The sequence below is a fragment of the Tiliqua scincoides genome, chromosome 2 (assembly GCF_035046505.1).
Source record: "Tiliqua scincoides isolate rTilSci1 chromosome 2, rTilSci1.hap2, whole genome shotgun sequence".
In the NCBI taxonomy this organism is placed as follows: domain Eukaryota; kingdom Metazoa; phylum Chordata; class Lepidosauria; order Squamata; family Scincidae; genus Tiliqua; species Tiliqua scincoides.
In genome coordinates this window covers 263667208-263695036 of record NC_089822.1, presented here as the reverse complement: position 1 = coordinate 263695036, position 27829 = coordinate 263667208, and the positions used below count along the sequence as shown (strand labels likewise).

Sequence of the window (27829 nt, the reverse complement as noted above, 5' to 3'; positions counted from 1 at the left end):
GCCTTGCTCCCTCCCTCCCTCTGCCGGGAGGCGCGTGGAGGGTCCGGGGCGGAGCAGGGGCGGGGATGCTGCTGGGCACGGGCGGGGAAGGGAAGGAGGCGGCAGGAAGGGGAGGCGCAGCAGGGACGGAGGCTGAGCGGAGCCGCCTGGCCGGAGACGGGATCGCTGCGCCCCGGTGAGTCCCTGCAGTAGCGGAGCCCGCGGAGGCTCCAGCCCGGGAGTGCGACCCCCGCAGCCCAGCCCAGCGCAGCCCCCGGCCGGCTCCGGGTGGTGGGGACGCTGCCCGGGAGGGATCCTGCGGGGGGCTCAGTGCCAGCCCGGGCGGGGCTCAGCAGGAGGGAGAGGAAAAGGGCTGGTTGATGCAGATGGTCTTGCGAAGGGGGCGCTGCGTGTCCGTCCCGTCCCCCCCAGTGTGACTGGCAGGCCAGGCGGGCAGAGGATGAGCTGGAGGCTTTCCCAGTCCCTGGTGGTGCTGAATGAGCCCACGAGCAGGAGCTCAACTGGGGCTGAGGATCAGACCCCTCAGACACCCCCCAGGTTGCCACCTTCTCCTGGCATGATGCTGGTGCTTTTTCGTGGCAGGCGGAAATTCAACAGGTCTCCCTTGGTGAAACTTCACCTGTTCCCCCAGCCCTTGGAGATCCCACTGGGGTGTCTGTCCCCAATACATGCCCCTTTCCTCCCCTTTGTGTTTTAAATGCTCCGCTGAGTTTCAGTGAGTTTCCAGAAGAAAATCCCCCTTCAGCTCCCAAGGCTTTCAGGTGATGCTTTGGGCCGCCTGGACTTGCAGCTCTTTTGCCAGCAGGTCAGACACATCAGCCCTGAGCCTCCCTTTTGGGAGGACAAAGCAGGCAGAAATTAGGTCATTTCTTCCTCCCTCCTTCAGAAAGATCAAGGATTAGAGAGCAAATATTTTGCATCTTTCTAGATTGTGAGCCCTTTGGGACAGGGAGCCATGAGTTTGTTTGATTTTCTCTGTAAACCGCTTTGTGAGCTTTCCATTGAAAAGTGGTATAATAATAATAATAATAATAATAATAATAATAATAATAATTCTGTCTAAATCAGCTGTTCCAGAAGACCAACTCCAGCCTCTCTTTCTGTAGTTGCAGGAATGGAGCTGTGAGCAAAACCATGAAAGAGGAAACCTGAAGGTCCAGAAGAGCCCCAGGCAAAGTTCAGTCTAAATCTGTGATGGAGCCACAGGAGGGCCAAGAAGAGCCAGGCAGGGGGAGGCAGCAGCGCTGGGAGGCCCAATGGCAGGAGTTCCTCAATTCCTTGCACACTCCACACTTGGCATGGGGGACCCCCCACCTATCAGAGGCTGCACCCTGGGATGATGCCAAGGCCTTCCTGGCCTCCTTTGAGCAAGTGGCTGCAGCCTGTCGGTGGCCCCGAGGAGAGTGGGTGGCTCGGCTCCTGCCCGCCCTGAGTGGAGAAGCCCAGCAGGCCTTCAGCCTCCTGGCAGCCAGAGACAAGGAGGACTATGGGAAAGTGAAGGCTGCCATCCTGAGAGGGGATGCCCTGAGGCGGGAGGCACAGCGCCAGCACTTCCGGCAGTTCTGCTGTCCGGAGCTGGGAGACCCGCGAAGGATGTACAGGCAACTGCAGGAGCTTTGCTGCCAGTGGCTGAAGCCAGAGAGGCACACGAAGGAGCAGATCCTGGAGCTGCTGATCCTGGAGCAGTTCCTGGCCAGCCTGCCGGTGGACGTCCAGGGCTGGATCCGGGCAGGAGGGCCAGACAGTGGTGTCCAGGCTGTGGCCCTGCTGGAGGATTTCCTGATGAGCCGGACGGAGGCTGAGACGGGGACATGGCAGGTGAGGTCAATACCAAGGTTGCTAACCAGATAAGGAATGTGGAGTTGGTCAGTCTCCAGCTAGGCTGCAGATAAGTAAATTTGGGTAGGAAAGGCTAAAACCCTCCTGACAATCCTTCCTCCTCCCACTGACCATTAGATACAATGTTCAGACTTACACTTTAGTGAATTTTTTCAATGGACCTGATTTTTGCATCCTACTTTCTGTAGAAGTAAAAAGCAAGAGAAGACACCCAGTTCCGATAACAACTGTACTGATACTCAATAATCAGTAATTATATTAATATTAATTGAATTATAATCATTTGTTAATGATTCCAAAGATGCTTTGATCCTACTGTGCCATTCTGCCATGACATTTTGGACTATGGACTCCTTCGCAGAACACTGATCTGGGAGCAAGTCCCATCATTTAGAATGGGATTTAGTTCTGAGGAGGCAGACACAGGCTGTCAGTTACATTGTTGGCTCAGCTTCACCCTACTGAGAACTCTGCAACCTACTGGAACTCTGCAACTAAGGGAATAGGGTGTATGGGAGCAGGATGTGTCTCTTGTCCCTAGTCGCAGTGTTCTGAGTGAGGTTTTCTTCACTGCTTCAGGAGCCATTGCAAGACTGGGCTGTGGGTCCCCTGGATGTAAAGGAGGAGCCCTTGGACATGGTGCAGGGGGGGATCTGCAAAGAACAGACAGAGAGATTCAGGGACATCCAGCAGAACACTGATGGAGAGGTCGCTGTGCCAGGTAAGGGTTCAACAAGTGACCTTAAGTGCTGTCAGGATGAGGGTGTGGAATGTAAAGACCTGTATCTTTAGCAGCCATGTGGAGGGGGGAGTTTGGGCGGTTGCAAGTCGTGATGCAGAGGGCAAGAAGGCATCCGTCAGACTTCCCTCTTCTGCCCAAGGACAGCCATTCTGCTCAGCCAGCTTGCCCAGTCGGATAATCCCTAGGGAATCTGAACAGGGGCAACTTGATTCACTGCATCCAACACAAATGTCCTAGAGACAGAAGACAGCCCAGGTTTGCCTATTGCCACTTCTAAGGATGACCAATCTTCCTTCTCTGTAAAAAGGCCCTTCCATCCCATACAGGCACTGGAATCGCACGTTCAACTTTGTTGCTTCCCCCAGAAGATCAGGACATGGCTGAACAAGTTGAGCTGAACAAGGCTCTTGGCGTCCAAGTGGAGCAGGTTAGTTTGTGCAGGGCAGACATATGAACCAAGTGGCAACCAACATTCTTGTGTCAGAGATAACCAGGGCCTGTCCATTATGGGGCCAAATGAGGTGTTTGTCTCAGGTATGGCACCTACATCCATCCACTCGGCTTTATGACCTTTTGGACCTCATCTGTTCCTTGGCCTTTTTTATACTCTGGGGAGTGAGAGGAGAAGTGTCTGGCACAATAGCAGTGATGAATGGACAGCATTTGCCACACTGCCTCAGGTGACAGGAGATCTTTGGCCAGCCCTGGGGACAGCTTTGATTTTTACAGATGCTCTCCCTGGAAAATCTCTCTGGGGAGGTGCCAAGTGGATCTTGTGCATGGATTCACCAGGACCAATGCACATGTGTAGACATTAGCCCCCTCCTGCATCTTACCACCACAGTTGGAATCTTTGTCTTCAGTCTTCCATGCACTTAACTCTTGAGAAGCGACCTAGGTTCTAATATACAGTTCCAACTTTTCTTTTTCAAATATTTCTTTCTTTGTTTGATTTATATGCTATTTTCAGGCCCTCTCAGATGACCAAAGCAGACAGGTCAGATTATACAGAAGGAGGTGCTGGTCCCAAGCCATAAAGCACTTTCAGGCACAATCCTAACCGGCAGTCATGCCGGTATAGGTGGCCCTGGAGGGTCGCAAACGTGCCATAAAGCACGTTTGCGCCTCCTCAGGCGGGAGCCGCGTTGGCGCATTCAGATGCGCCGACACACGGATGGAGGCAGAAGCCTCCACCACGGCTCCTGCGCTGCTGCTTGTGTTGGTGCGAGCGTGCTGACATGAGCAGCAAAGGTAGGTGTGGGGGGGGCGTGGGGAGGGGGCAGGAGGGGGCGTTACTGGGCGGGGGGAGAGCGGGCCCAGGGGGAGGGCGGTTGTGCTGGATCCCAACCCCCGTCCCTGGGGCGAGTGGAGCGGCTTCAAGCTGCTCCGCTCTGCTCAGACTTGCGCCACCTCTGGAGGTGGCGCAGGTCCAAGGAGACCCATGGGGTGCGCAGTCCTTACCCACGGGTAAGAAGAGCTTCCCCTTGCCCATGGCTGAGCCGCTGCTCGCTGCAATCCCTTGTTGGATGCAGCGCAAGCCTCTTGGCTTGCCTGCTCCAGCGCGGGTTAGGATTGCAGCCTTAGATATCTAAACCAACATCTTGCCTTGAGCCCAGAACCGAACTGGCCAGCATTGCAACTGCCAAAGCAGGGGGGCTGGCAGGAGTAGGACCATTCAGCTTCAGCAGCCATGTCAGCCGCTGCATTCTGCATGCGTGCTACCTATGACCATGCAACATACAGCAAAACGATAACACACCGAATGGCTGGCTCCCCTGTCCTTGCGTACCTTGGTTAATTTATTGTCGCATGCTGAGTTCCATTTGTGAAAGAAAAGACTGTCTTGATACTTTTGGATGTTGGAGCTAAAAGGGCAGGATCTTATATCTACGAATGATACGATTCCTTGTGCAACAGAATTTGAAGTGAGAGCACGGATGCTTGCCTTTTTCCTGCAGGCGATGAACTCGCAGAAGATGGGGCTGCCTTTGCACGTGGTCGAGCAGACTCCAGTGCAGCCAAGCCAACAGACCATATTCTGGAAAGTTCTTCAGGAGGGTGGTGAAAATGTGGATTCCCTGGGTAAGGACCTGCTCTGCTCCGCTCCAGTAAACGCAGTAAAGCCGTGTTTTGCCGAAATCCCTTTCCAAACTGGGTCTAGAGAACTTATGTCCACTTATGTTCCGCTAATTAGTCCCCCTGGCTCAAGCACAGCTAGCTCTAGCGGCGTACTACTACTACTGAATCCCAACGGGAAGGTAATTAGTTAGTAGGTTCTCTGGGAGGCTGCAGGGTCCCTCCTCCCAGTTCTCCAAGCAGCCACTCTTCTAGGTACAGCTCTTCTAGGTACAGCGTTCAGGTAGTCATTTTGCTAGTCAGTGAGTTAGGGCGCAATCCAAACCCGCGCTGGAGCAGGCAAGCCAGGAGGCTTATGCTGCATCCAATGCAGGTTACTGGCCAGCAGCGGCTCAGCCAGAGGCAAGGGGAAGCTCTTCCCCTTACTCCTGGGTTAGGGCTGCTGGCCCCAATGGGTCACCTCAGAGGTGGTGCAAGTCCGAGGAGAGCGGAGCTGCTTGAAGCCGCTCCATTCTCCCCGGGGACGGGGGTTGGAATGCGTTATAATCACTGGGACCCAGCCCCACCCCTAGCTCCCTGCACACCCGTCCCAGCCCCGCCCATTGCCTGCCCTCCCCCCACCCAGAATCACCCCCCTCCTACCTCTGCCCCGCCCCCCACGCCTGCCTTCGCACTTGTGTCGGTGCGGGTGCCCTGGCACAAGTGGCAGGGAGGAAGCCGCCACAGAGGCTTCTGCCAGCCTCCGTGTGTCAGCACATCTGGATGTGCCGGCACAGCTTCCTCCCACAGAGGCTTCCTCCTCCCAGGACTCCTATGCCGGCATAACTGCCAGTTAGGATTGCACCCTTAGTTAGTCAATCCGCCAGTCAGTCAGTTTGTCCTCTCTCCTTCTTTCTTCCAACCTTCCATCCTTCCACTACCTATAAAACTCTCCCTCTTCCATGTGCTGCTTTTATCCCTGAGGGCCCTGTTGGCTTCAAGTGGCTGCAACTGTATAGCACACTCACTGCATTCTAAGACCGTTGTGTTATTATTAACTTATTATTATTAACAGTATTTATATACCGCTTTTCAACAAAAAGTTCGCAAAGCGGTTTACAGAGAAAAATCAAATACCTAATGGCTCCCTGTCCCCAAAGGGCTCACAATCTAAAAAGATGCAACACCAGCAGACAACCACTAGAAAAGACACTGCTGGGGTGAGGTGGGCCAGTTACTCTCCCCCTGCTAAAAAAAGAGGAGCACCCACTTGAAAAAGTGCCTCTTACTCAGTTAGCAGAGGTGTTAACCCCATGTTTCCCAGATCTTTCAGAGCAAGGTGCCATTGTTGACTCCACACCCTGTCTCCTCAAGGGATCTTGCATGTTTTCAGTGCACTCCAAGGGAAATGGGCAGAAGGGGAAAGCTGGGAAGGAGGAAGTTGCAGGAAGCTTGAAAAGAGGTCACCAGAATGTAGACAAATTTTTTCTCTCTGTCTTTTCAGGTGATGGGAAGAGAACTCAACTCAAGGTGAACAATTCTCATCTTGGAGGAAGTGATCCAGTGGAAACACCCAGGAGGGGACCAGGGAGAACCCAAGAGAAGGTGCTGGTGACACCTGAGGTGAAGGAGGAAAGATGCGAGGCCAGCAGAGAGCAGGGAACGGAGCCCCTTATGGGATGCAAAGAATCTGATGAGCTCACACAAGGACTTGGAGCTGCCTGTAGCAATCCCAGCCCAGTGGATTCAGAGGGGGGAAAGGCATCGTTTTTCAAATATGACAGAATGTACCATCTTCTGGTACCTTCGAGAACAGGACTTGTTTTTGAACACACTGTAGAAGAATGCAGTGACAGCCCCCCATTGGGGGAAAAGATCCAGCCAAGATCAAAGCTTGGTAAACATCACCGCAGCCACATGGAAGAAAAGAATCACGATGACCCAGAGTTTGGGGAGGCTCTCCATTCTAAGTCATTTCCGAAACACCAGCTAAATCATAGTGTAGAAAAGACTTACAGATGCTCTAGTTGCGGAAAATGTTTTTCTCAGAGTTCCGATTTATTACGACATAAGATGATCCACACTGGGAAGGAACCACATCAGTGTCCTGAGTGTGGAAAAAATTTCTCTTATAAATCAACTTTGTTAACCCATCAGATGGTCCACACAGGAGAGAAACCTCACAGATGCCCCCACTGTGGAAAAAGCTTCTCTCAGAGATCAGCTTTAGTAACCCATCAGATGGTCCACACAGGAAAGAAACCACACCAGTGTTCTGTGTGTGGAAAGACTTTCTCTCAGAGATCCACTCTGATCATCCATCAGAACACTCACACTGGAGAGAAGCATCACAAGTGTCCCACCTGTGGAAAAGGCTTTGCTCACAGATCAAGCATGTTAACCCATCAAATGATCCATAAAGGAGAGAAGCCTTACAAATGCCACACTTGTGGAAAAAGCTTTTCTCGGAGATCGTATTTATCAAGGCATCAGAAACTTCATACTGGAGTAAAACCTCACAGGTGTCCCAACTGTGGGAAAAGCTTCTCTCGGAGACCGTATTTGTTGGCCCATCAGATAATCCACACAGGAGAGAAACCACACCAGTGTCCCGAGTGTGGAAAAAGCTTCTCTCGGAGATCATATTTCTTAACCCATCAGAAGCTCCACACAGGACAGAATCCTCACCAATGCCCTGAATGTGGAAAAAGCTTCTGTCAGAGATCAGATTTAATAAGACATCAAAAAACTCACGCTGAGAGAAATCTTATGGGTGTCCTATGTGTCCAAAAGGCTTAAATGGGAAACCAGCACTGATTAGCCACCAAAGAACCCATATAGAATTAACAATATATCAGCGATTAAAAGAATGAAGGTGCAATGTTATTTCAAACTATGTTAATTTCTCTGTTATTGATTGATTGATTGATTGATTGATTGATTGATTGATTGATTGATTGATTGAGACCTTTATTGGCATAAAACAATTTCCAGGAGATAGAGACAATGGACAATATAAAATACACACAGTTAAAACATGAACGAATTTCTCTATTATATTTTGCCTTGTTTGTAATAACTTGGTTGATTTATGCTGCACTCATTTGAAGTAGGGTTACAGGGAAGGAGTTTGAACTTTGATGGGTTCCATGCTGTGTAACTGTGTATTGACTGGCTGATAAATGGTGGTCACTGTTCATTAACTTGGCCTAGGATAGGAAAAGTCCTCAGAGCCCTATGGAGCTCTGTGCCCGACACTGTGACTGGCAGCTGTAGAATAAAGGATTCAGATGAACAAGTCCTGCATATTGTTTTGTCTTATGGAATTGAAACAAGTTTACCTGTCAGCCTGAATCAGTTGGAGTGAGAGGAAACCCAGCAAGAAAGGAGGTGGAAGAACGGCAGTGATCAGAGCATGGGCAAAGTTCATCCCTCTGCCTTTTGCTGTGGCAAGAGCAATGATCAATGAGGAGAATTCTTAGCAGGGGCCAGAATGAATGGCAGGGAGTATGGAAAAAACGTATCTCATAGGCATCATGCCCACTTGTGATCCAGGCTCCTGTGCCACCCGGGGCCAGGACTGGAACATGTCCCTCCTACCGGTTGCACCCCTTACGATTGCGTCTGGGGTACGTACAGTCTCCTCTGGCCCTCCACAGGCCTTCTGTAGCCTCTGGAGGGCTTTTAAACGTCACTTGCAGTTTCCTAACGAAAACCATAAGTGACCTTTAAAGGTCCTTCGGAAGTCGGTGGAGGCTGTGTGCAGCCTCCCTGGTCCTCCTCAGAAGGTCTCCGGGGGCATGGCCAAAGGCAGTGGTGGCAGAGATGGCAATAGGGGGGCTGGTTGGCACCCCCATAGATGTAGCACGCTGGGGCATTAGCCCTTCCATGACTCCCCACCCAGGTACACCAGTGATCATGTCCTTGTTAGGGTGCAATCCCAACCAATTTTCCAGCTCTGGCATAGCTGTGCTAGTGGGGCATGTGCTGCATCCTGCAGTTGGGGGGTAGTCACGGAGGCCTCCTCAAGGTATGGCAATGTGTGTTCCCTTAACTCAAAGTTGCATTACCCTTATGTCGGTGTTGGAAAGTGGGTTAGGACTGCGCCCTTAATGTCCTAAGGGTGGGAAATAGGGCAACACTAAAGAGACATTGGGGACCACATGTTGAAGAGAGATAATATGAATGTGCTGAGGGGTGGGAAATAGTAGATCATCTTCAAAAAAATATCTGAACCTTCATGCAAGGGAGAAACTACATGTATGTTTCCTCTGTTAAGAAAAGCTTCACTGGTGGAGTAGCACAAACAGGAAATCTGATAATTCACCCAGAGAGGAACTGTATGAATGTTCTCAGACTAGGAAATGCTTTGGACAGAGAGTGCAATTTGCACCATCAGAGGTCCTGAATGGGAAAGAAATTATTCAATTTCCCTAAAAATGGGAGAAATGTCTCTTGGAGAGAGGGGGTTATCACTAATCAGGGAACTCTGAGAAAAGTAAGACCCATTATGTGTCGCAGGGCACAATCCTAACCAGGTCTACTCAGAAGTAAGTCCTATTTTATTCAATGGGGCTTACTCTCAGGAAAGTGTGGTTAGGATTGCAGCCTCAACTGCATAAGAGCTGCAGGGCCCAATTGGAAACATTTTTTGCAAGGACCCAGGTTCACAGCCAATCTTTGTGCTACAAATTCTAGTAGAATCTTTGTGCTACAAATAAAATTTAGTATAGACTTTATGTCTCTGTGGACTGCCTTCCACCTGCCCTCCCCCTGTCCTGGAATGCCTCTTCCCGCCCCACCTCCTCCCCGCCCTCCCTAGACCCTTATTTTAGCGAGCTCAGCTGACGCAACCCTCCCTACCCAAGTCGGTGCAGAGGCTGGATTCATCCTCTGTGGTGCGGCACACGTCCCTCGCCAGCCTAGCCAACTCTTGAGGAGGCGCAAATGTGCTTTATGGCACATTTGTGACCCTCCTGGGCTGGTGCAAGGGACTTGACTGGCCCAAGGATCAGTCAGGATTGTGCCCTTAATTGACCAAATGAATCTAAGTACACTTGAAAATAAAACTGCATGTAAGAGTAGATTACCCCTAGGGTGGTGGGTCCTTAGGCTGGGGCCCAGTTGGGAGCAATTGACTTAAAGCTGGCCCCGGTCTCAACTATGAGAAGAGTTTGGGTCAGACATGGGAGCGCCCATGAAAGGAGCCGAAAGACTTGATAGCGCAGGCCAACACACATTTTGCTTCTTTCAACGTTACACCAATTCCTGGGTATATTTGGGGTGCCGATTCCAAAAATGGCATCCGTTTTGCCCTGTCATGTCTAGCTTTGGAGACACGGCATAGCCTCTTTAGCGAATGGTTCAATCAGCTTCCTTATGAGGAAGCCTACACCATGGCTTCCTCATGAGGAAGCTGCCTGAACCATTCACTAATGAGGTTTTACTGTATCTCCAAAACTAGACGTGATAGGGCAAAATGGATGCCATTTTTGGAATTGCCACCCCAAATTCATATCAAACCACCATAAAGTCTGGGAAAAACTTTTCTGACCCTCAATTTTGTAGGCCTGTGTAGTCTTTCCTCTGCGGTGCTTTCTCCCAAAGTGCAACTTTATGGAACAAGTTAAGAATCAGGCAGCCCAATCCCGAGCTGCCCAGCACACGGGGGTGCAGTGGCGCCGCAAACACAGTGCCATCACATCCTGCATGCTCCAGGCAGCTGCCACCGGCTCCTCAGGAGAAGGGGACTTTCATCCCCTTCCCCCAGATAAAGCAAGTAGCCCCACAATGGGGCTGCTCGATTCGACAGCGACCCAAATGTCACCGTAGACTCAAAGCAAGCGAGCCCTACACAGAGGCTCTGGATCCAATGGAGCTAAGCTCCAATGGTCCCACCTCCTTCCTGCCCCACTCCCTCCCCTGCAGAATGCCTCCCAATGGGAGAGAAGAACAACCTATTCTTATTATGCCACTGCCTGAATAAAGCACAAGCAGGAAACATGAAAATAGGTCTGCTGGAGCATAATAAGGGATGCTTATATTATTGTATATTGTATTGGCAACCTTCAGTCTCGAAAGACTCTGGTATCGCGCTCTGAAAGGTGGTTCTGGCACAGCGTCTAGTGTGGCTGAAAAGGCCAATTCGGGAGTGACAATCCCTTCCACGCCGGGAGCAAGTGCAGTCTGTCCCTGGTCTGTCTCCCTGGCTATGGGCCTTCCTTCTTTGCCTCTTAGCCTCAGACTGTTGGCCAAGTGTCTCTTCAAACTGGGAAAGGCCATGCTGCACAGCCTGCCTCCAAGCGGGCCGCTCAGAGGCCAGGGTTTCCCACTTGTTGAGGTCCATCCCTAAGGCCTTCAGATCCCTCTTGCAGATGTCCTTGTATCGCAGCTGTGGTCTACCTGTAGGGCGCTTTCCTTGCACGAGTTCTCCATAGAGGAGATCCTTTGGGATCCGGCCATCATCCATTCTCACGACATGACCAAGCCAACGCAGGCGTCTCTGTTTCAGCAGTGAATACATGCTAGGGATTCCAGCACGTTCCAGGACTGTGTTGTTTGGAACTTTGGAACTTTCCAAAGTTTGGGATGCTTATAGCTTAGTCATTAAGAGGCACCATTAAGAGGCATTCCTGTGCACCGTGATGTACATAATGTTAACCAAGTACTGTTCTTTGAAAAGGAAAAGCATGGCTAGTAGGCAGTGTGACAAATAGACAAAAAACCCATGCAAAAGTGGAGACCCTGGTTGCTTGGCTGGTTGGCAACCTTCAGCCTCGAAAGACTATGGTATAAGCCTACAGCACCCGGTATTCCCAGGCGGTCTCCCATCCAAGTACTAACCAGGCCTGACCCTGCTTAGCTTCCCTACAGGTGTAAAAATGTCTGTGCATATAATTGTGTTACAATCACTGCAAAGTGAGAACTGAAGAGAAGAGAATGCGCTTCTATGATGGCTGCCTTAACCCAGGGTATCAATGTAGCCTTTGCTAGCCTATGCATTCTTTACATTTTGTATACCCTTAGATGTGTCATTCCAGGGTTTTTTTTCCATTAGCCTTTGGTGGGCAGCCTTTTGGGGTTGTTAATCAGATCCTTCCTAGCAAAGAGGGATGCTTTAGATAACTGGAATAGAAGCATGTCCGAATCCTATGTCCTTTACAGCAGTTCGAAAGCGCAACCCCGCATTGTGTGCACAGGGACCACCACTGTAAATAATGCCTTCTGAACAGTCCCTGCACCAGTAAGCTAGGCAGGAAGGGACAGGGACAGGTCAAAGAACGGAACAGGGACAGATGTGTGCCAAGGGTGGACTAGGGTAGTACCAATATCCTATCTCCCCTTTTGGCATGGTGTGTGTATGTGTATGTGCTGGGGAGCATCTTTGGTGTAAACAATGGTACACATTGTTTTTCTCTTCTGGGGAGTTTGCATGAGTTGAACCTTGGACTGCCCAGCAGATGTTCTTGGCCCCTACACTGTCTCCATTTTCCTGAGAATGACAGTGCTGGATGACTCTAGTGTTGTGGTCCTCAACCTTTTTTTGTGCCGTGACTGCAAAAAAACAAGCAAATAAATAATGAGACTGGGGACCGACCGCCGATCTTGCTTCCCTCTTGGGCCCTGCTCTTGGGCCTCATCCCCCGTTTCCACCAACCCTGTTTGTCCCTAACTCTTATGTCTTCACAACAGCCCTGTGAGGTAGAAGCATGAGCAGAGCCAGTCTTAGGAGCTGCGGGGCAAGACTGTGAGAAGAGGCTGTGCAGGATGAGGAACTCAGTTTTAATAAGGCAGGACCATTACTGAGTTGCGAGTAAGTCCCAAAGCCTCTTTTGCACAGGCTTTGAAAGGTTGCACAGTCCCCAGAATAAGGCCAGCAGGTTCTGGAGTCACTTTCTTGGCTGGAGCAACAAGCGTTACAAGGATGCCAAGAGAAGCTTCCCACTCGCTGCCCTTTCCTAATGGAGCCTAAAAACCTCCACATCCTTTGCTTTCTCCCACCCAGATCTGCAGGTGTTACCCTCACATAACCTAACATGGATGACACTTTTCAAATTACTCTTGCTCTGAGATATGGTCAAGTTAACCTTCCAACACGTAACGCCAGGAAGTGCGGAATGCACTGGGGGGGGGGGTTCCCATCACAGTGTGCCTGCCATCTTGGTTTGTTCAAAGGGACTGCACAAGGAAGGACCGAGAGAAGGGAAGGGATGTGGGTCACTGCCTTTCATAGGATCATAAGCCCAGCTGGATCAGGCCCAAGGCCCATCTAGTCCAGCTTCCTATATCTCACAGTGGCCCACCAGATGCCTCAGGGAGCACACAAGACAACAGGATGCCTTCATGCTGGTGCAGCCAGCTACAGAGGGAGGGAGGGAGAACACCGGAAGTCTCTGCATCCCCATCAGAAGCATGTACAGGAAGGCAGCAGTACTGATATCCTTCCCCAACAGCCACATTTCACCCTCCCCAGACTCGTCTCAGCAAAATCACTGATGCATATCCAAGTAAGCCCATCATGGCAGCAGAGGCTCAGTCCAATGTAAAGGAACAGATGTCACCTCTAGATTACGTCTGGGACCACCCCTGCGCAGGATGCATCCTGTGTTCTGGTGTTGTGGCTACACTGGCAGGGTACTTTAGACATGGCTGGGGTGCAAGATGGTTCATGTTCCCTTCTTTTCTCTTTCCAGAAATGCCAGATTCTCTGCCCTTCTTTATCAACTGAGCAGTCCCTCGGCAGAAACCAGAGGCTTCCGAAGCCTCTTTTCCGCACTCTGCACAATTCCCCAACCTTAAGTGTGAACCATTCCATTCCATCCCATTCATTGCCTTATGTCTCTCTTTTTGGTGATAGGTGGAATAGATTAGTGTTGGCAATATGGGTATGTGTGAATCTCAGGGAGCATCTGTGTGAACAGTGCGCATTTCAGATGCTTTTTCTCAGTCTGTTTCACAGGTTCTTCAAATACGTAAGAAGCAGGAAACCTGCCAGAGAAACGGTTGGCCCACTGGACAGTGAGGCAGGAAAAGGGGAAATAAAAGAGGACTTGGAGATGGCAGAGAAATTAATTTTTTGCATCGGTCTTCATAGCAGAAGACCTTGGGCAGAGAGGGCTGCCTGAAGGGCCCCTCCTGACTCAGGGCCCAATCCTATCCAATTTTCCAGTGCTGCTGTGCCAATGGGGTATTCACTGCATCCTGCGTTGGGGAGACAGTCACAGAGGCCTTCTCAAGGTATGGGAACATTTGTTTCCTACTTTCCAGCACCGGTGCAACCGCAATGCAGCCCCGAGGTAAGGGAACAAATGCTCCCATATTTTGAGGGAGCATCTGTGACTGCCCCCCCATCGCAGGATGCAGTGAACGCCCCATTGGCATGGTTGCACTGGCACTGAAAAATTGCACTTCAGACAGTGCTTCCCAAACATTCTAGCTGGACCCACTTTTTGAAATGACACTCTGTTGGGACCCACATAGATTTATCAGACTTACAAAAGGAGATGTAGAAAGAAATACTTTCATTTATTTATAAGTAATAATAACAACATGAAATGACCCTTAGATATTTATCTGCCTTTATTTACACAAACTGCAGGAGCCGAGCTCTGTGCGGGGCAACCAGCAGCTACCTTGCAGACTGCAGGAGCCGAGCTCTTTGCAGGGTAAGGGGCAGGTATAGCATCTGATTTCTGAATGGTGTCGGGCCTTGAGGCACTTGGTTATCTGATCTGCCTTCGCCCTTTGGGGACCCACCAGAAAGCAGGATGCAACCCACCAGTGGGCCTCTCCTGACCCAGAGTTTGGGAACCCCTGGACTGAGGCCTTAGCAGCCCAGGCGAGGTGGTGGAGGGCTGCAGTGTCCAGGGCAGCTCAGAGGCGGCTGGGGGCCCAGCAACTCCTCTGGGAAGGGCCAGCTCCAGGGGACAGCCAGAGGCCTCTCCCTGCAGCCACTGCCCAGAGGGGGAATCAGGGCAGGTGCAGCTCGGCATGCAGGGGGTTAAAAAGCCGCCCTGTCACATTCCCTCCTCTATGCAACCCTTAAAGGGGCAGGCACATCCCGGAAGTCCCAGCCCCGGAAGAGGAAGCGGGTGCCGCCAGGGCCACCACCCGCTTCCTGACGAGACCCCCGCACGTGACCGGGGAGCAGCCAATCCCGGCTCGCCCCTGCACGTGACTAAAGTGCCTGCCGTCCTTAAAGGCGCAGGCCCCTGGAGGAGTCCCCAGCAGAGGAGGCTTTGTTTCCTGCCTTCCGGGGGAGGGGACTGCACTGCAGGGCCCTCGGACGGGCAGCTCTCCAGCCGCAGCCGCCCCAGGAGCCGGGCTCTCCCTCCCTCCCTCCCTCCCTCCCTCCCTCCGCCGGGGCTGGAGCTGCTGGGGACGGGCGGGGGGGACGGAGGCTGAGCGGCGCTGCCTGGCCGGAGACGGGAGGGCTGCAGCCCGGTGAGTCCCCGCAGGAGCGGAGCCCGGGAGTGCGACTCCCGCGGCTGAGCCCCCGGGCGGTGGGGATCCTGCGGGGGGCTCGGCGCCATCCCGGGCAGGGAGGCGGAGGGAGAGGTCTCCGCAGGCTCCAGTGTCCTCCATGCTTTCCTGGGAGTAAGACCCACTGACTGTAAGGGGACTTGCTTCTGAGTAGACACAGGATCGGGCTCATACTCCCCGAGAGACCCAGCGCGGGGGTGTCTGTGCCCCCCCAGGGTGGCTGGCAGAGGAGGCGCTGGAGGCTTGAGAGTGTCCAAAGACAGGAGCTTGCAGCTGGCTGAGGATCAGACAACCCCCCCAACTCGGGGGAACTAGGCTGCCCCCTCCCCATTTTCTGGCAGGCTCCTGTGTGGCAGGCAGGAATTCCACCGGTGCACTTGCTCAGTAGCCAAAACACTGATGTGCAGCTTCCCTGCTCCCCACCCCACAAGGCTGCCCCAGACTCAGGCACCTTTGCTGGACCTCCACTGTGTGTGTCTCTGGCTCAGGGACACCTGGACACCTGCAGCCCTTTTGCCACCAGGTCAATAAAACTCCCCCACCCAAAGCCCTCCTCTGGGGGTGCACTAAGTGCAACCAGGTGGCAGAAATCGGACCCTTCCTCCTCCCTCCTTCAGGCAGAGTCAGGGATTGGAGAAAAGGGTGCTTGCTTCAAGGAACTGCTCCAGAAGGTCATCCCCACTCATAAGAACATAAGATGAGCCCCACTGCATCAGGCCCAAGACCATCCGCTCCAGCCTCCTGTACCTCACAGTGGCCCACCAGGTGCCTCAGGGAGCACACCAGACAACAGGAAACCTGCATCCTGGTGCCCTCCCTTGTCAGTTGAACGTAAGAGCCCCACTGGATCAGGCCCAAGGCCCATCTAGTCCAGCTTCCTGTATATCACACAGTGGGCCACCAGGTGCCTCAGGGAGCACACAAAACAAGAGACCTGCCCCCTAGTCCCCTTCCTTGTCACCTGTACATAAGATGAGCCCCACTGGATCAGGCCCAAGGCCCATCTAGTCCAGCTTCCTGTATATCACACAGTGGCCCACCAGGTGCCTCAGGGAGCACACAAAACAAGAGACCTGCCCCCTAGTCCCCTTCCTTGTCACCTGTACATAAGATGAGCCCCACTGGATCAGGCCAAAGCCCCATCTAGTCCAGATTCCTGTATCTCACTACCAGATGCCTCAGGTAGCATATACGACAACACCACAAGATACCTGCATCCTGCTACCACTCTCTTGCATCTGGTATTCTGAGACAACCTTCAAAAACCAGGTTAAATATACCCATCCTGGCTTTTAACTTGCAATGGACATTTCCTGCAGACATCTAGCATCTAGGCCAGATACCACTGCCGCATCCTGTGGCAAGGGGTTCCACAGATTACTTGCCCACAGGGTAAAATCTTATTTTCTTTTGCCTCATCTAACTCCCCCATATTTGTTTCTAAAGCTGCAGGAGTGGAGCCAGGAGTAAAGCGGTGAATGAGCAAACATGTGAAGGTCTAGAAGCAGGATCCAGAGGAGCAAGAAAAGCCCCAGGCAGAGATCAGCCTGAATCTGTGATGGAGCCACAGGAGGGCCAAGAGGAGCCAGGCAGGGGGAGGCAGCAGCACTGGAAAGCCCAAGGGCAGGAGTTCCTAAAGACACCACAGACTTTGCACTCAGCATGGGGGAGCCCCCATCTGTCAGAGGCCACACCCTGGGATGATGCCACGGCCTTCCTGGCCTCCTTTGAGCAAGTGGCTGCAGCCTGTTGGTGGCCTAGAGGAGAGTGGGTGGCTCGGCTCCTGCCTGCCCTGAGTGGAGAGGCCCAACAGGCCTTTAGCCTCCTGGCTGCCAGAGACAAGGAGGACTATGGGAAAGTGAAGGCTGCCATCTTGAGAGGCGAGGCCCTGAGAAGGGAGAGGCAGCGCCAACATTTCCGGCAGTTCTGCTGTCAGGAAATGGGAGACCCACGAAAGATGTACAGCCAGCTGCAGGAGCTTTGCTGCCAGTGGCTGAAGCCGGAGAGGCACACGAAGGAGCAGATCCTGGAGCTGCTGGTCCTGGAGCAGTTCATGGCCAGCCTGCCACTGGATGTCCAGCACCAGATCTGGGCAGGAGGGCCAGACAGCTGTGCCCAGGCTGTGGCCCTGCTGGAGGACTTCCTGGTGAGCCGGAGGGAGGCCAACAAGGGGACATGGCAGGTGAGGTCTTAATACTGAATTCCAATATCGCTAACCAGATACAGAATGTGGACTGGGTTGAAACCACCCACCAGTCTTCAGCTAAAACTGGAGATGATTAATTTTGGGTAGGAAATGCCAAAACCTCCGGACAATGCTACCTCCACCCACGGACCTCTGTTTCACATTAAAGCATCTCTGAAAGCTGCTCAGGCTTACACTTTAGTGAATCTGTCAGTGGAGGAAATTCTACATGCGATGCAGCCATCCACAGTAGCTGTTTTTGTACACTTCCAGTTATCTCATGTTGATGGCGTAGATTAAAAAGTATTTATATTTTCTGTTAGATTCAAATTCAAAGCAACAATGTGTTGCTTGTACAGGTGGGACCTCGGTATCTGCTGGGGTTTGTTCTGGGACTCCCCGCAGATACTAAAAACCATGTTAAATAAAAACAGTTAATACAAAACAAAATGCCATTCAGTTAATTAGAACGGCTGTTTTTGCTCTGGGAAAAGTGTCTCCCTCTCTTAGCACTGGCTTGTGGCTAGTGATTAATCACTTCTGATTCCATTGTTCAGTGAGCCAGGGGAGGCAAGGGGCTCACTTTTGGAGCAAGCTGCAAAGTAGCAGTTCTCATACTCTGACTCCCTAAAAAACTGTTTTTAAAATGGGGATTTTAAAGAGATTTTTTCCCCATTCACCAGGGATCGGAAGGGTCCTTCTTATCTGCAGTGGAGTCTAATTCATGGAAACACACACACACACACACACACACACACACACACACACACTTTCTGTAAAAGAAGCAAGAGAAGACGCTCAGATCCAAGAATAACTATATTGATACTCAAAACTAAAAAATTATAAACATTTTTGTTAATAATTCCAAAGATACTTTGATACTACTTATACTGTGTGCCATTCTGCCATAACCTTCCACAGCATGAACTCCTCAAAACACATCTAACTGAGGCTTTCGTCTAGCCACGGTTACCTGGGAGTAAGTCCTATTGAACTCAGTAGGTCTTACTCTAGAGTAGTTATGCCTCAAGTTGCACTTTAGACTCAAAATGATCCTACAGGGGATGTTTACGTTATTTCTAATGGCTGGCAGAGTGCCTGTGCCTTGAAGTACAACAGGGAGGAAATTCCGCAGGCACTGCTTTCCCCTCAAACGTAAATAGCAAGATAGAGTGAGTATTGAGGCTGCCCTGTCGGTCTTAATGGCCGAGGAATTGTGATGGAGAAAAAAACTTGGTCACCTTACTTGGTTCTCTTGATAGAGATTTTAGAGGGTGAACTTATCTTCTCTTTTGAGAAAAATAAGTGAAATTGGAGCCAAGAGAATGACTGTTAAATGACCCTTAAAAACAGGATAGGAGAGTTATGTCAAAGTGACCTAAAGAGATCATGGTTGGCAGAACATGTAGATCATAACTTTCCCAAAGGGAGAATTCCAGGATCTTGTGTAACCAGAGTTGTGGGCCAAGAACACTTTGAGATGCAGGGCAAACTGACCTCCAAATTAAAGCTGGGACCATGCACCAAACCTGTCATAATATGCCCAATAAGGAGGTGGAAGTGTCATACAGTGTCACATGGGTAACTTGTTTATCTCACTTTATTTAATGTGATTTTCTGGGTGTGGTTCTTTGAGAAACAAGATGGGAAACGAAGGGTGAACATTTGTATCCAAACTGAATCAATTGGCTTGTGTCACTTACTATTGTTGTAATAAAAGCCTCCAAACGCTTTTAAAAGGTCTTTGACTGTTTGGCATTGCGTCAGTGAAAAGAATCTGAGAATCTTTTCAACACTCTCTTGTTGCAGTCCTATCTGCACCAACCTGGGAGTAAGTCCCATAGCTTAGAATGGGATTTAGTTCTGAGGAGACATACATAGGGTTGGGCTGTCAGTTACATTGTTGGCTCAGCCTCACCCTACTCTTATTTGTCAGAAACCACTTCTGGAACTCTGCAGCTAAGGGAATAGGGTGTATGGGAGCAGGATGTGTCTCTTGTCCGTCGTCACAGTGTTCTGAATGAGAGTCTCTTCGCTGCTTCAGGAGCCTTTGCAGGAGTGGGCTGTGGGTTCCCTGGATATAAAGGAGGAGCCCTTGGACATGGTGCAGGAGGAGGTCTCCACAGAACAAGCAGAGAGATTCAGAGACACCCAGCAGAACGTTGATGAAGAGGTTGCTGTGCCAGGTAAGCGTTCAACACGTAACCCTAAGTGCTGTCACGATGAGGGTAACGGAACGTAAAGGAAGGTCAACAGTCCACTTGTACCTTTAGCAGCCACGTGGAAGGGGGAGTTTGGGTGGTTGCAAGTGGTGATGCAGAGGGCAAGAAGGCATCCGTCAGACTTCCCTCTTCTGCTTAAGGACTGCCCTTCTGCTCACCCTTCACTTGCCAGGTCTAGTAATCTCCAGTGGTAGGGGGAATTTGAGCAGGGGCAACTTGATTTGCTGAACCCAGCTCCTGCTTTGTACCCAGGTGTCCTTGAGACAGAAAGTGGCCCTGTTTTGCCTCTGGCCACCTCTAAGGATGGAACAGTCCTCCTTCTCTGTAAAATGTCCCTTCTTTCCCTTACAGGCAGTGGAATCGCACGTCCATCTTTGTTGCTTCCCCCAGGAAGTCAGGTCTTGGCTGAAACTGAACTGAACAAGGCTCTTGGCATCCAAGTGGAGCAGGTTGGTTTGTGCAGGGCTGGCTGGGGCAGACACACAAACCAGATGGTAACCAATGTTCTTGTGTCAGAGATAACCAGGGCCAGTCCATTATGGGGCCAACTGTGGTGTTTGTCTCAGGTATGGCACGCACCTACATCCGTCCACTTGGTTTTATGGCATTTTGGGCCTCTTCTGCTCCTTGGCCTTTTTTCCACTCTGGGCATTGGGAAGGGCAAATTCTGGCACATGACCAGTGATGAAGGAACAGCATTTGCCATACTGCTTCGGATGACAGGAGGTCTTTGGCTGGCTCTGGGGACAGCTCTGAGTTTTATGGATGCTCCCCCTGGGAAATCTTTGTCTCTCCAGGGAGGTGGCAAATGGATCTTGTTCCTGGTGAATCCATGCACAGGTGTTAATGCACATGTGTAGACAGTAGCCCCCTCCTCCAGCTTATCATCTCAGTAGGAAAATAAGTCCTCTGTCTTCCATGCACTTGAGAAGCCACCAAATTCTAATATACATTTCCACCTTTTTCATATATTTATTTGTTCAAGTTATATCTTGTCTTCAGGCCCCACTAGAAGGCTCCCAAAGAAAGAATGGTTCTCAACCCAAAGGAAAGGGAATTCCAAAGAACAGGTGCCACCGTCAAGAAAGCCCTATTTCTGACACCATCCATGACGCTCAATGGCAGCCCTTCCAAAAGGTCCCTCTCAAATGACCAAAGAGGACGGGCCAGATTATACGGAAGGAGGCAGTATGTCAAATGCGCTGGTCCCAAGCCATAAAGTGCTTTAGGGCCAAATTCTATCCAACTTTCCAGCCCTGGTGTAGCTGTGCCAATGGGGAATGTACTGCATCCTGTGATGGAAGGGTAGTTACAGAGGCCTCCTTGAGGTAAGGGAATGTTTGCTCCCTTGTCTTAGAGATACACTGCAGCTGCACCGGCGCTGGGAAGTTGGATAGGATTGGGCCTCAAATGTCTAAACCAGGGGTGTCCAAACTTTTTGGCAGGAGGGCCACATCATCTCTCTGACACTGTGTTGGGGGCCGGGGGAAAAAGAATTAATTTACATTTCAAATTTGAATAAATTTACATAAATGAATGTATTAGAGATGGAGCTTATACGAATGAATGAAGGCCTTGCACAAAGGCCTTGCACAAAGCAAGGCCAGCCTTTCCTTTGCTGTCACTGCTGCATCACAGATGTGATACAGCAAGCACTGGTGGGAGTCCTCTTCCCACAGCTCACGATGTTGGAGTTAAAAGGGCATGATCTCATATCTACGAATTGATCTTTGTGCAGCAGAATTTGAAGTGAGGGCATGGATGTTTGCCTTTTTCCTGTAGGTGATGAACCCGAGGAAGATGGGGCTGCCTTTGCACATGGTTGAGAGAACTCCGATGCAGTCAAGCCAACAGACCACATTCTGGAAAGTTCTTCAGGAGGATGGTGAAAATGTGGATTCCCTGGGTATGGACCTACTCTGACTGGCTCCAGTAAATGCAGTAAAACTCCACATTTCATTCTTATGAGTTGCATACATCAAACCTCTTCTGCATACTAAATTTATATGCTTGTATCAGGCGTCTCTAAACCTTTTGGCTAAAGGGCCACATCAAATATCTGGCAGTGTCGAGGGCAGGAAAAAAAATTTTAATATAAAATTTAAGTAAATACATTAGAGATAGAAATTACGATGAATGAATAAATGAATGAATGGGCTCAAATTTCCAGGATTTCTCCAAGCACCAACACACACCTCCGAAATAAAGCACACACTTAAATCTTCACCCATTCCCTCACCCCACAAGCACACTCGTGTTTGGTCAACTGTGCCAGAGGCTTGCAGGGAACCAGAGGCTGGCCAGGGGATGAGTAGAGGCTTGCCGTGGGCCGCATCTGGCCCTGGGCCAAGGTTTGGAGTCCCCTGGCTTATAAGATACAAAGCAAGACAAAAATTTGTTTTTGACACATTCCCCGAATATAACCATTGCAATGACTAAAATATCTACCAAGCCATGGTGAAGCTTCAGTGTATACAAGATGTCAGTCTGTCCAATGTAGGATATGTTTTCCTTTACATCTTACAGATTTATTGTGAAATAGGAAAAAGAATGGAAAACACAGTAGTAAGAATTCATGGATTGTACTTATTCGTATATTGAAATTCATGAGAAATAAATTTTTCTCTGTTTCTCTATTCTCAAGAGGGATCTTTGGGACCCCAACTTGGCCTTGCCCCCAATTCAGTGAAAAAAGAAGAGGTGTTCCTCCCAGATCCTGTGCAAAATCTGAGACCCTCAGGCCAGGAGTCAGGTAAGGAGTTGGAGAGGAATTCTCAGTTGCTCCTTGCAACAGGTGAGGATTCCTGGGTTCCTTCAGGCTCCTCCTGTATTTCTCTCCCAGAAGTACATTGCACAGATTCCCTTATAGCCGGTAGGAACTGATTCAGTTATGTTGAAAAAGCCAAGAGCGTCTTCTTTCTTTTTATCTCTGTATTTCTGCTTACCTAGAGAAACCGTGCAGAAGTTGTTAGTGGGGTTGCTTTGTCTCTTTATAGTAGTAGTGCAGTAGTAAAAACAATAAAAAAATTGGTTGAATGTCTCCTTAGACAAATCTGTTTGTGAAGTGCCTAAATTTGCACATTTGATTGAAAGCAGATTGAATCTGCTTTCAATCTGCTTTGATTGAAGCAGATGCGCTTCATTGTCAGTGCAGATGCGCTTCAATGTCAGTAAGTGTAAAGTCATGCACATTGGGGCAAAAAATCAAAACTTTAGATATAGGCTGATGGGTTCTGAGCTGTCTGTGACAGATCAGGAGAGAGATCTTGGGGTGGTGGTGGACAGGTCGATGAAAGTGTCGACCCAATGTGCGGCGGCAGTGAAGAAGGCCAATTCTATGCTTGGGATCATTAGGAAGGGTATTGAGAACAAAACGGCTAATATTATAATGCCGTTGTACAAATCGATGGTAAGGCCACACCTGGAGTATTGTGTCCAGTTCTGGTCGCCGCATCTCAAAAAAGACATAGTGGAAATGGAAAAGGTGCAAAAGAGAGCAACTAAGATGATTACGGGGCTGGGGCACCTTCCTTATGAGGAAAGGCTACGGCGTTTGGGCCTCTTCAGCCTAGAAAAGAGACGCTTGAGGGGGGACATGATTGAGACATACAAAATTATGCAGGGGATGGACAGAGTGGATAGGGAGATGCTCTTTACACTCTCACATAATACCAGAACCAGGGGACATCCACTAAAATTGAGTGTTGGGCGGGTTAGGACAGACAAAAGAAAATATTTCTTTACTCAGCGCGTGGTCAGTCTGTGGAACTCCTTGCCACAGGATGTGGTGCTGGCGTCTAGCCTAGACGCCTTTAAAAGGGGATTGGACGAGTTTCTGGAGGAAAAATCCATTATGGGGTACAAGCCATGATGTGTATGCGCAACCTCCTGATTTTAGGAATGGGTTAAGTCAGAATGCCAGATGTAGGGGAGAGCACCAGGACGAGGTCTCTTGTTATCTGGTGTGCTCCCTGGGGCATTTGGTGGGCCGCTGTGAGATACAGGAAGCTGGACTAGATGGGCCTATGGCCTGATCCAGTGGGGCTGTTCTTATGTTCTTATGTTCTTATGTTAAAGGCTGCAAGATGGATTGGGAGAGGGATGGATTAACCCAAATAAAAAGACAGTAATATGTAGCCTTAAAGAACCACAGGATCAACTTGAAACACCTTCATAGGTGTGGGGTCAGGCAGGGCTAAATAAGAACTAAATTAGTCCAAGGAAAATTTTCACTGCCTTGCATCATTCTTCCTTCTGCTGAGTACCAGAAATATAACCCATGATGCCAAATACCCATATTTCCTGAGTTGGGTAAGCGCCAGGAGTCCAGAAAGAAGCAGAATTGGTGTTATCTGTATAGAGAAATTTGGCTTTCATCTTTTAGCACAGTGTTCACATTCCTGGATAAGAATGGGGTTGGAACCTAGAAAGGGAGATGGGCAGAAGGAGAAAGATGGGGAGGAGGATGCTGTAGGTAGCTTGAAAAGAGGTCACCAGAACATAGACAAACTTCTTCCCTCTGTCCTTTCAGATGATGGGAAGAGGACTCAACTCATGATGAAGAATTCTCAGCTTGGAGGAAATGAGCCAGTGGAAACACTCAGGAGAGGACAAGGGAGAACCCAAGAAAAGGTACTGGTGTCAGCTGAGGTGAAGGAGGAAAGATGCGAGGCCAACCAGTGGCAGGGAATGCAGCTGCATACAGGATGCAAGGAATCCAGTGAGATCACAGAAGGTCTTGGAGCTGCCTGCAGCAATTCCATCCCATTGGATGTAGAGGGGGAAAAGGCATCGTTTTTCAAGTATGGCGGATGGTACCACCCTACGTTAGGGCTTGTTTTTGAACACATTGTTGATGATTGCAGTGGCAGCCCCCCATTGGGGGAAGAGACCCAGCTGAAATCAAAGCTTGATAAGCATCACAGCAGCTACATGGAAGAGAAGAATCTCGATTGTCCAGAGTTTGGGGAGGCTCTCCGTTCTAAATCATTTCCGAAACACCAGGTAGTTCATACTGCAGAAAAGATTTACAGATGCTCTAGTTGCGGAAAAAGTTTTTCTCGGCATGCCGATTTATTAAGACATAAGATGATCCACACTGGGAAGGAACCACATCAGTGTTCCGAGTGTGGAAAAAATTTCTCTTATAAATCAACTTTGTTAACCCATCTGATGATCCACACAGGAGAGAAACCTCACAGATGCCCCCACTGTGGAAAAAGCTTCTCTCAGAGATCGGCTTTAGTAACCCATCAGATGATCCACACAGGAAAGAAACCACACCTGTGTTCTGTGTGTGGAAAGACTTTCTCTCAGAGATCCACTCTGATCATCCATCAGAACACTCACACTGGAGAGAAGCATCACAAGTGTCCCACCTGTGGAAAAGGCTTTGCTCACAGATCAAGCATGTTAACCCATCAAATGATCCATAAAGGAGAGAAACCTTACAAATGCCACACTTGTGGAAAAAGCTTTTCTCGGAGATCTTATTTATCAAGACATCAGAACATTCACACTGGAGTAAAACCTCACAGGTGTCCCAACTGTGGGAAAAGCTTCTCTCGGAGATCGTATTTGTTGTCCCATCAGATGATCCACACAGGAGAGAAACCATACCAATGTCCTGAGTGTGGAAAAAATTTCTGTTGGAAATCACAGTTGTTAATCCATCAAATGATCCACAGTGGAGAGAAACCTCACAAATGTCCCAGCTGTGGAAAAAGCTTCTTTCGGAGATCAGATCTATTAAGACATGAGATGATGCACACAGGAAATAAACCACATCAGTGTCCTGAGTGTGGTAGAAGCTTCTCTCAGAGATCAAAGTTGTTAACCCATCATATGATGCACACAGGACAGAAACCTCACAAATGTCCCAACTGTGGGAAGAGCTTCTCTCGGAGATCCTATTTGTTGGCCCATCAGATGATCCACACAGGAAATAAGCCACACCAGTGTCAGGAGTGTGGAAAAAGCTTCTCTCGGAGATCATATTTCTTAACCCATCAGAAGTTCCACACAGGACAGAAACCTCACCAATGCCCTGACTGTGGAAAAAGCTTCTGCCAGAGATCAGATTTATTAAGACATCAAAAAACTCATGCTGAGAAAAATCTTACAGGTGTCCTATGCGCCGGGAAAGCTTAAATGAGAAACAAACACTGATTAGCTACCAAAGAACCCATATAGGACTCACCACCAGAGAACCCATATAGAATTAACAGTTAATAGAATGAAGGTGCAATGTAATTTCAAACTATGGTGATTTCTGCATTGTATTTTGCCTTGTTTGTAACAGCTTGGTAGGCTTATGCTGCACTTATTTGAAGCAGGGTTACAGGGAAGGAGTTTGAACTTTCTTGGGCACGTGCAGCGTGACTGTGCACTGATTGGCTGATAAATGGTGGTCACTGTTTGGTAACATGACCCAGGGTAGGTAAAGTCCTCAGGGCCCTACAGAGCTCCATGCCCCACCCTGTGACTGGCAGCTGTAGAATAGCTATGCATATTGTTGTGTCTTCCATATTGTGTGCCTGTTGTTTTGTCTTGTAGAATTGATACAAGTTTACCTGTCAGTCTGAATCAAGCAGGTGGAAACCCAAATTGACTGATTAATAAATTGACTGACTCACCCAGCAAGAAGGGAGGTGGAAGAATAGCAGGGATCTTAGCATGGACAGAGCCCTCTGCCTTTTGCAGTGACGAGAGAATTAGATCAGTTAGCCCTAGCATGGGGGACCCTTAGGCATGGGTCTAATTGGAAGCAGTTGGCCCAATTGGCTTAAAGCTGGCCCTGGTCTCAACTATGAGGAGAGCTTGGGTCAGACATGGGAGCACCCATGAAAGGAACTGAAAGCTGTGATAGTCTTATCGTCTGCAGTGATTTCTCTCAAAGTGCCACTTTATGGAACAAGTCAAGAGTCTAAATTCCCAGACCCTACCTCCACTCTTCCCCTCAGATTCTGTAGGCAGGGAAGGCACAAAAGGAGAGGCTAAACCTCATTGGTGCTTGCAACAATTTATTGCATCCTAGGCCAGGCATGAAAGAAATATGTGCAAGCTGGCATGACATGAACTGGTCTGTGCTACTGTTTGTGTTTCTGAAGCATTAAAAAAGAAAACAAAACCAATTCTCTGATTTGGGCAGGGTTTGGGCAGGGCATCTCAATGGGAGGGTTGAATAGCCTGTTCTTATTATGCCACAGTCTAAATCAAGAAAGGGCAGGAAAAATGCAACTAGATCTGCCAAAGTAGAATATGGGATCCTTGGTCATTAAGGTAACAAAGGCATTATTATTAAGGCATAATTATTAATTATTAATAATTATTATTATTAAGGCATTATTATTATTATTGTTATTAAGATAACAAAGGAAAAGGTGCAAAAGAGAGCGACTAAGATGATTCCTGGGCTGGGGCACCTTCCTTATGAGGAAAGGCTAGGGCATTTGGGCCTCTTCAGCCTAGAAAAGAGACGCCTGAGGGGGGACATGATTGAGACATACAAAATTATGCAGGGGATGGACAGAGTGGATAGGGAGATGCTCTTTACACTCTCACATAACACCAGAACCAGGGGACATCCACTAAAATTGAGTGTCGGGAGAGTTAGAACAGACAAGAGAAAATATTTCTTTACTCAGTGTGTGGTCAGTCTGTGGAACTCCTTGCCACATGATGTGGTGACGGCATCTGGCACAGTGACACCTTTGATAACAGGTTATCCAAAGTCACCCCAGAGCCTCCTCCCCAGCCTGCAATAGTGAGATGACAGCACATAGGGGTCCAAAACAACTTGCTGTTAGGCCTCCCCTACTCTTCGCATCATCAGTGGGCTACACTGCAGGGTCATCATAAGGCCTTCTTTCTCAGAAGGGAACTTGTGTCAGTAACTGAATATTGTCACCTCACCACCCACAAGTCTGTGAGAACAGCAGTGAGGAGGGATAACATTGTGCACACCTCCTCCTCAGCCCGATCAGCTTGTGCTGTGCAGGTATTTCCTTCAATAGGCTGCTTCCATGTTGGGGTTCTGAATCTGTGATCTGAAGTATTTGCTTGGTCTTTGCCTTAATGGGCATGACCTGGTATTGGTTGAGGGCTCAATCCTATCCAGTGTTCCCGCTGAGCCAATGGGTGGTGTGCTGCATTTTGTGGTGGTGGGGCAGTTATGAAGGCCACCTCAAGGTAAGGGAACCTTGGGGCTGCATCAGTGCAGGAAAGTTGGACAGGATTGGGTCCAGGGGTTTCAGTGGGGGAGGGGGCCAGTACAAGGTGTTCACTTTGACCCTTATTAAGTCC

General features: G+C 49.6%; 1 protein-coding gene across 1 annotated transcript; it reads left to right on the top strand.

The window, feature by feature from the left end:
• Positions 1-115: 115 nt before the first annotated feature.
• On the top strand, positions 116-26628 carry LOC136639142 (zinc finger protein 845-like). Its single transcript, XM_066613155.1, has 13 exons — positions 116-175; positions 1107-1818; positions 2419-2560; positions 2908-3008; positions 4540-4663; positions 6141-7420; positions 14838-15079; positions 16565-17300; positions 19348-19489; positions 19877-19974; positions 21308-21431; positions 22170-22277; positions 24057-26628. Exons 2-13 carry the CDS (start codon positions 1195-1197, stop codon positions 25673-25675), a joined length of 5340 nt encoding a protein of 1779 aa, XP_066469252.1. The 5' UTR covers positions 116-175; positions 1107-1194; the 3' UTR covers positions 25676-26628.
• Positions 26629-27829: the final 1201 nt, after the last annotated feature.